General features: G+C 37.4%; 1 protein-coding gene across 1 annotated transcript; it reads right to left on the bottom strand.

Moving 5' to 3' along the window:
- Positions 1–2,482: 2,482 nt before the first annotated feature.
- Positions 2,483–9,164, bottom strand: LOC149533181 (ABC transporter G family member 42-like). Its single transcript, XM_089807788.1, has 18 exons — positions 9,111–9,164; positions 8,933–9,023; positions 8,524–8,825; positions 8,148–8,429; positions 7,701–8,017; positions 7,436–7,596; positions 7,214–7,317; positions 6,908–7,061; positions 6,658–6,807; positions 6,384–6,547; positions 5,939–6,271; positions 5,550–5,840; positions 5,382–5,465; positions 5,094–5,227; positions 4,740–4,967; positions 4,454–4,625; positions 3,151–3,404; positions 2,483–3,002 (listed from the first exon to the last, which is right to left on the bottom strand). Exons 1-18 carry the CDS (start codon positions 9,153–9,155, stop codon positions 2,732–2,734), a joined length of 3,537 nt encoding a protein of 1,178 aa, XP_089663914.1. The 5' UTR covers positions 9,156–9,164; the 3' UTR covers positions 2,483–2,731.
- Between the last annotated feature and the right edge of the window lie 380 nt (positions 9,165–9,544).

Below are 9,544 nucleotides of genomic sequence, written 5' to 3' on the forward strand. Positions count from 1 at the left end.
TGAGTACTAACCTAAAATCTTTGATTTTTAGGCCTTAAACCCTTAAATATAGGGTTTTGTGGTTGAGTACCTAGAAGGGTATTGGAGATGTAAACCTTTGGACTATTATAGAACTAAAAAATGTTTGTTTGTATGTCTATTTTATTCTTGGGGTGTTTTGGAAGAATTTTGGGTCATAACCCTAAAACTCGATTAGGAGGCCTAATTGGTTTTAGGTCTCTTTTAGGCCTTTTTTTTCTCATTGTGTGTGTTTGTAATGAGGTTTGTAACCTCAAAATTGGTTGATTCTATGTGGATTGAGGTACTTGAAGCCTCAAATATGCGCTTGGTTAGTTTGTGGTAAAAGATCCTAGGGGATGTTTGTGTGATAACCATGAAGGTGAAGAATCCTTTTGGGGTTTGGTAAAGCTTGAAGATTGGTTGAAGGAGTAGGTGAATTGATTGTGATAGGTGGTTTATTTGGGGCCTATGGAAGAGTTACTTGATTGCCTTAACCTTTAGAAGGTTCTTTGAGTTGACCTTTACCTTTGGAGCTTACCGTAAGAGTTTGAGATCTTACCTTGTTAGGTGCTAGTCTACTTACATCAACAAGGAAAAGGTGTGGGACAAACTCCTCTTGGTTTTTATAGAAAAAGAAAAGGCTTCTTGCAAGCACTAAGAAATAAAGGGAGGGATTTCATTTAATTTAGTTTCAAAGTAACATAAATAGGAGAGAGGTTTACAAGGAATATGGAGATAGGAGAGGAATTTGGTTTGAGAGTTGGGGCAAGCAATCACACTTGGAAAAAATGTTTATGTGTGGGTTTGAGAGGTGGGGTAAGAAACCACAACAAGGGAGCATAAGAATGTGTGTTAGTTTGCAAACATAAGTTGTTTCCTAGTAGAGAATAAAAGGGAAGGTTGCATGGACTCCAAGCAAACACATCCACGTGAGAAAAGTTATGAATTGGCCCCTATTATAGATATTGGGACTTCAATTTTGATAAGAGGAAGTTCATTTTTTATATTTAAATTGAAGAGTTAAATAAGTGACATAGAGTCACTATGAATAATTATTACCATTTGTTTTGAATTATATCTAAATTTGAAGGACAATCATAACTAAAAAATTGTTTGTGTATCATATGTGTTCTACCATTTGGATTAATAATAGGATGTTTATTGTGGAGTAATATTATTTTCTTTTTTCTTGGAGTTTATGAATTCTAGATGTGCTACTATAGATATGATTTATATGTTGTTTGAAATCGTGTTGTTTTGAAGATAGAATAAGTTGCATGTGTTTGTGATTATGAAAGTTGTTTCTATCAATATGACTTGCAAAACTCTACAAATTGAATTTTGTTTATGACAAATGTATGCATATTAGAAAACACTTTTGATGTGTACAATGTGTAGTCTATTTAATCACTCTATTTGGTCATATTTCTGACATGTGTTGTTAACTTGACTGCTACGCTATGGGGTCCACAATCCTCCACATGTATCCCCACTTCATTTCTTTTCTCCCCTTATACAATCTAGAATTGGAGTGCATCTCCACTAGGCACCCCTTATTGTCCAAAGAGGTGGTAAACAATACTCCCCTACTATTTGATACAACTTGTCATTGTATGCTAACGAACCCTAAGGTAGACGGAGACATTGTTTTGAGATCATAACCATATCTAGGTTGTGCCACTACTATGCATTGCCCACTATTTGCCATATCAAGGCCCAAAACCTATTTGAGTGAACAGAGTAAAAACTATACAAATGAACTATGAATCATGACTAATTGGTTGGTGTTTTTGAATCAATCGACATAATATAAATGTGAAATGCACTTGAACTAATTGAATGAATCGATGCACACCCACCCAATGAATCGTGAGCAATATCAAATAACTCAATATAATCATTCAGACCATCAAATTAAACTCTAACTATTATTCTCAGCATAAAATAATACACCCTAATAAATGCAAATTGACACAGCATATTTACATTCAATTTTTTTTTTAAATTAAAAGTATTTTTTGTGTATATAATTCTGTCATAATATGCAAAAAATAGGTTTTGTACGAATAAAAAAAAAAAACTATATTATGTTAAAAAATATCCACATCCATTGAATTGCAGGCACATTTGCCCTCTGAGTTAATAGCTTTTATGTTCGCTCCATGTCCTACGCCGAACAGCTCTGCCAACCACGAAAATTTAAATCAGACTATCGACGTGCCCGCCATAATTAGTAGCTTTTTATCGTAACAGGCCATCCTCCCAACAATGACGGGTCCCACCTAAGTGTGGATATGTGTTGCATGTACATTACAACTTTATCCTACGTAACAAGGCTGACAACTCGTCAACTTCTCATTTTCTTTGAATAGGACGTTATAGCAATAAAATAATAATAACAAAAGCCATTATTCGCGGTCCCCCATTGTGCCTATATCCAACTTCATCCCAAAATTGTAAATTTGGTTTGAATAAAGTAGGATAATGCACGCCGCTCAAAATATTTTGGAGCTTTATTTTATCCGCGGAGATTACAAAATTGATTTCGTCTGAAAGATCCAGGAGACAAAATGATGTAACCCTTGCCATGATTTTGATGAATGGCAGGTTTGTATTTGTTTCTGCCTTTTCATGGCAGCCTCTATTGAAATGCAATTCACATAGTTCGATTAAGTTGACATTATAGCCAGGTTTATTAGAATCACACTAGGTTTTGCTGCTCCTTGATTTTTCACCTTTGCTGGAAATTCAACACCTTGATGCAATATGCAAAGATAAATGCAAATAAAACAGGGAATGCAACAAGCGCTGCAGCTACTGCACCTAAGAAATCATGCTTGTATCCATAGTAATCCTCCACAAACTGATTAAGTGGTTTGAACCCTTCGCCATTCACTTGCAATTGGTCTGTGACGTCTCCATATTGTGGAGCAATAAGGCCATACATAGTCCATGCAACAGGGCATATCCAGTAGTACCAAACCCACCATTTTGGGATTTTCTGCATTCAACAGAATACGCATTAGAATCAATCAAAATAGCTAATCCAATTACAATCTGTTGACTTTTCCTATCTATTGGCTCCTCTTGTTTTTGGATATTGATGATAAATTATTCAACGAAGTTGCTTGGTAAGGGGGATTAGATAACGGTCTGGGAATGAAGAATCCTGAGAATAGACTGAAGATGCTATAAAAGACTGCAGCCACAATTGATGCTACTTGATGGTTTGGAGTAATTGAGACTGTCATCATCCCATAAAAAGTGAAGTACAGAAATGTCATGTAGTTGGAAAAGAAGAACCAGGAGAACTTCGCAATTGTCCACTCCAAGCTAACCATACTATAAACAATAATAGTGTACACAACTGTCTGGCCGAGTATGTATGGGAGCTCAATAACCACCTGTAATGTAAAAGTGAAAACAAAAGATTCAAATCTGTTAATTGCATGATGCATATTGATATTACCAGTATTCATTCATGGTGATGTTGGATACCTAAAAACTCTATCAACACAAGTAAACTAGTGAGATTGCTATCAATATGGGTGACCTCTTAGGAAGTTTAAGAGCTTCACTTCTGTGAGCATCAACTAAATTCAATGAGTGCTAAGTGTAACATTTATTGTCATGAGAGATGGATTTGTATGAATCACTACTCATGAAACATGAGTTTGACTAAAAAAACTACACAACTAAGTCCTCATAGAAATATCACAATTTGACTTGTGGAAAAATATCTCCTACTTCTGAAGTTCGCTGCTGGATTCGATTGTGTGTATTTTTTAGTATCAACATTTCGGATCACACTACATGATCCATCATCAGGATGAAAGAGTGCAGTCTTTTTTTGTTTTTTGTTTTTTGCTACTTCAAATCCTGCATTTTTTCATCGTGATGATGGATCACGTAGTATGATCCAACCATTAATGCTAAAAAATGCACACAATCAAATTAAAAAATGAACTTCATATTTTACAATGGACTGTGAAAATCTGATATTATCTCCTATTTATCACAAGTAAACTAACCAACCATAAAGACAAACTTATTCACTGAGCAAGGTGAACCATGGGGATTTTGACGTGGAGCACTGGAGAGTGGATGATTAGGTAGCAAATGAAGCAGGGACTTCACATTGATGCTAAATTGAATTAGATACCTACTTATACTCTACCTTGTAAGTGGCTTTGACAATTTTCATCCATTAAGTCTATCAGATTTCCACAATTCATATCAATGTATATTTTCTTTCTGGGATCAACTGTGTAATAAATTTTTAGCACCAATGTTTCGGATCCTACTATATGATCCATCATCAAAATGTAGGAGAACAAAAGAGCATGAAGTATGATCCGAAACATTGGTGCTAAAATTTTATTACACAATCGTCCCAGAAAGAAAATACACAATTTGCATCCATAGAACAAGTTAGACATACTAAGAAACCAACCTGAGCAAGAGCATAGGGCATTGCAGAGTACATTCCTGCTGCTCTTTCTCTGTAAAATACACTTCTCTCTATTGCAACGACTGGCTGTACAGTTGAACAGTTAGTGACCCCCAAGAAAATAACAGCTCCATATAAGGCACCCGCAATGATAAAAAGATCAGTGTCATTGTCCCTGATTTCCAACAACACCATTTTTAAGTTAATGGAGTAATCAGAAGTTTGTACAAGTGTTCACTAGTGGCAAAACTAAACCATAGATGTTTTGATAGTGAATTGAAGTACTTACAGTTTTCTGCCGAGCCTCCAAAAGATTTTTCCAAAGAATAAAGCGCATGCAAGTGTGAAGAAGTATCTAACATTGTTATATTCGGGGCTACGCCAGTAAGTCCACCATTGCTTCCACAAACATGATTTGAATTGCCCCAAAAATGACTCGGAATACTGGGTTGGAAAGTAAAGATCGTTTGCTTGTGGAGCTGGACAATTCATCTCTCTCACCAATTCTTTGTTATGCCTACATTGTCAAGGAAAGGTCTGAATGTCAATTATTTGTTGTATGTTGGTGTATCTTTAGTATGAACTCACTTTGCTTCTGCCGAATGGCCATCAAGTTAAAATGTTCAAGAACATAAAGATTTACTTGTAGAGAGAAGAGTTCCAGTAGTGCTCTGCAAAGTCTATTCCCAGACGAACTTCAGAAGAAAAGGAGCTAACTTCTAACATCCATGTAGCAGGATTATATTTATCCTTGATCTTTGGTACTCTTGGAATGTCCTGCAATGACCATTATAGAAATAAGGAAACAACAGGCCCTCCCATAGTTGAACATTATTAAAATAAGAAAAAGAACCTTCCTCCCATAGTTGAACATTATTAAAATAAGAAAAAGAACCTTTCTTCTTGTAATGCCTTTTCTACAAATCCTCACCTCAAAATATTTAACAATATTGTGAGAGTTGTGGCCTAATGGTCCATTGTAAATGATCTGTCCTCCTCTTTTCATCAAAAGTAGCTGATTCAGTATACGAGAACTCAGTACATATCTTTGAATTCAACAATGTAAGATAAGATAGCCTCATCTTAGATACTACTTTACCTCATCAAATGCTTCAAAAATGTCAATGCTAGGCTGATGAATGGTACAAACAACAGTCCTTCCAGTATCAACAGTATTTCGAACAGTTCGCATAACAATGGCAGCAGTTCTTGCATCTAATCCAGAAGTGGGCTCATCCATGAAAATGATAGAGGGATTTGCAACAAGCTCAACAGCAATTGTCAACCTTTTTCTTTGTTCAGTTGACAATCCAGAGACACCAGGTAGGCCTACCAAAGCTTCCCTTAAATTGTCCAACTCCACAAGTTCCATTACCTCATCAGCAAATGCCTGCGTTTTGGAAATCAATCATCTAGTAACATGTCACTTTGACATATTAGAATAAAGAACTTAATTGCAAAGAGAAAATACATAGTTGTGGACTTTACAGTTTTGGTTTCATCTTCAACATCTTTTGGCAGACGGAGAAATGCTGAATATATTAATGATTCCCGAATGGTGACTTGTGGTGAATGTATATCAGTTTGCTCACAGTAACCAGAAATTCGAGCAAAAGTCTCTTGCTTTTTGGGAAATCCAGAGATTCGGACATCGCCCTCAATATATCCTCCAGTTTTCCTTCCAGCTAAGACATCCATGAGAGTTGTCTTTCCAGCGCCACTAACTCCCATCAATGCTGTAAGAACACCAGGTCTAAATGCCCCCGTGATATCTCGGAGCAACTGAAGCCTTTCTTCAGTCACTCCCTGTTCCCTCATTTCCTGCAATCCGAGACGAGACTTTTCAGCCAAATCCTTCATGTAAAACAAACCCTAAACTAGAAATCACCAAATCGAGCAAAAGGGCATCAGTCTCAGGGCTCATTGTGCGTACTGGAGGCATGCCAACAAAGTAATTGATGCCCTCGAAAGACATGGTTAATGGCTGAAATGGTAGAACCATCCCTCGTTTGACTCTTGATGTGCTTTCCAATTCTGACTCCTTTTTGCCTTTCAGACTAGTTGATGAGATATTCATTCTTCTGATCTGCATTTCAACTGCATAACCTAACAATCAGAATCATATGGATCGTGCAGTAACCTACTCAAATTCTATCTGTTGAAGTACGAAGAATATCTGAGACAGAGTATTTTAAAAGCTCTCTTACAAGTATCACTGCCATCTGCAGATGACAATGAGCGTGGTAGAGCCCAATTTCTTGACGTCGACACATTTACACTCTGTTCTTTATCATTATCTTGGTCTTGCATCTCATTTCGAGCTTCCTTGGGAATAACAGCTTGAGGTTTGCCAAGAGCTACAGCCAAACAAATCCCCTGTTATAAAAAAAATGGATAAAGGAGAGAGCAATCCAAAGAGAAAAATTTGCATGCGTATTCAGTATTAATATAACTCACGATTTAGATATGCAAGAGCAAAAGTGAAAAGCACATTGAAGAGTAGCGTAAACCCCAACAGTGCAGCAGCTCCTAGCCAATACCAATATCCCACTGAATAGATGCTACGACTCTCCATCACTGCTTCACCTAAATTTGTTGTATTTTCTGCACTCTAAGAGAGAATAGCATTTCAGGAAACTAGTCATTTTCGTCCAGGGTAAATTTCGCTTCAAGGAAAAATTGTAACCTTTTTTTTTTAACCCTATCAATTGTAGCTTAATATTTCAATTTAAGCATAATTGACTCTATCCATGGAAGACTTACTATTTGCCATCTAGGAGCGAGCATCTCATTTACAGTGATAGCATTCTGTGCATACATTAAAGGTGAACACCAGTAACCCCATATCCACCACTTCGGAATACTCTCTGCATAAGAAATCCACCATACGGTTAACCTCAACGTGTATCAACAACATTTTGTCTTTTATTGTCTCGTATGAATGCCCTAGAATATCTGTAAGTTAGAAAGGATATAATTGCCAACCTTTAGGAAGAATGAATCCTCCAAGCATGAAAATTATAAGCAGAGATACAGTTCCTCCGGTGTTAGATATGATCATTGACCGACATATTCCGGCAATAAGGCGGAACAAGGATGTTGCCATCTGATGAACCAGGAACATTAAAAGGAATTGTCTAAAAAACCTGCAGATGAATTCACGTCAGCTGGAGGGAATTGAAAATCTGGTCAGGGGATTAGGGTTTATTAGGTCATTTCTTATTAGCATATGACCTAGGACTAGCATTACCTGCTAGCTTCAGGGGAAAAGCCAATTGTATAGTAAGTTATGAGCACCCATATGCCAGCTTCCAGCAATGAAATTGGTATTCGTAATAAGAAGGTAGGAAGAGTGAAGGCCCATGCAGGGTAGAAGAGCAGATCTCTCTGCTTGAAGAACACTGGAAGCCTGGCGATTGTCATTGCTAATTCTGCATAACCATTGAAAATGTTGATGAGGAGGCCAAAAAAGAGTGCTCCAAGGTACATATTTGCATCCTCACGAGTTCTATGATGCATTTCGTTCCTCAAGAATACAGTTGATGCAATGAAAGCTAATACTATAATCTGCAAAAACGAGTTGGTATTTTAGATACATGTCATCCTTCTACTGATGATTTTCATTGAAGTTTGACATTCTTACACAATTATGATTTCATCCCAAAATCACATGGATTCTAGATCGTTCGAGACTCACTTGCACAGTCCTGAAGATGTAAACAAAGGAATTGCGCTTGATCAGAAGCCATTCTTTGGCAAAACAGGCTTTAAAGATCTCCATTTTGGGCACACATTGTCTACTAAAAACCAAAGCTGCTTTGTGACTTCTCTTCTTCTCGTATGGAACTGCTAGCTCGTTTTCCAACAAACATCCTCCATGAAACTGCTTGAATCTGAATACAAACTCCTTCACAGTTACGTACTGATAAGGTCGGCTCTTCTCTACCCAGTATTGTTCTTGGTCCTTCTTTGACGTGACCTTCGGTAATAGAAAAACTTCAGAAAATAATGCTACGAGAAAAAACGATTGTAATGAAGTCATTTTAACATTTTGAATTTCAAAATCTCAATACCTCCTGTAAGAAATCTGCTATGCCCTTTCTCTCGGGGCATCTGAACCCACAGCTTTCAAAAAACTCCAGTACATTCTCCCGGGGGCCACCGTAGACAATATGGCCCTCTGATAGTACCAAAATGTCATCAAATAGCTCAAATGTCTCTGGGGCAGGCTGCAGCAGAGACATGAGAACTGTGCCATCCATTAGATGGGTAAACTGTTGCAGGCATTTGACTATCTGAAATGTGGTAGAACTGTCCAATCCCGTAGATATTTCATCCATGAAAAGAGTTTTGGTTGGTCCAGCAATCATCTCCCCTGCACATAGGACCAATTCAAAAGTTCTCAATTCGCCATAATCATACCTTAATACACAACTCTGCTTTGTAAGACTTAACGTCTTGGATTTCAACTAGCTACTATACCAGTTGTAACACGCTTCTTTTCACCACCAGAGATTCCTCTTATCATGTCGTTGCCAACAACTGTGTCTCCACAATTGTCCAAACCCAGAATCTGTTTAAGCACATAGATTTTAAGGTCAAGAGTCCGTGATCTACAGCTGAGTTGATCTAAAAACATAAAATCTGTCACTGGACATACCTTGAGAATGTAATCAGTCTGAAGGCTGCTTTCAACACCTTCCATAGCTGTTGCCTGCAGGAAGTATGCAACAATACACACTGAGAAGTGCAATGATATTGACAATAATAAAACTCCTTTCTATTCTGGGCAACGCTTTATAATCTGTCAAACGTTTGAATATTCCCCGAGGAAGAAGGAATCACTCAATTTTGCCAAAACTAGGAAATGAAGCTTACTTTCATGAAAAGATCCATGTCAGCCTCTGGGAAGATTCCAGCTTCCTTCTCCCTTCTAACAATCTCCGAAAGAAGCTCTGCATCAAGATATACAAAGTTTCCAGGCCGATTGGTATACAAAGTCGTTTATAGTACACTAATCTAATACAGCTTGTGTATGAAGAAATGCACTGCCATGAGGGAATAAAAGTTTAGAATGCTCACGATATCTATGCC

Source organism: Cupressus sempervirens, chromosome 10 (assembly GCF_028749045.1).
Source record: "Cupressus sempervirens isolate cs-2001-9-10 chromosome 10, ASM2874904v1, whole genome shotgun sequence".
In the NCBI taxonomy this organism is placed as follows: domain Eukaryota; kingdom Viridiplantae; phylum Streptophyta; class Pinopsida; order Cupressales; family Cupressaceae; genus Cupressus; species Cupressus sempervirens.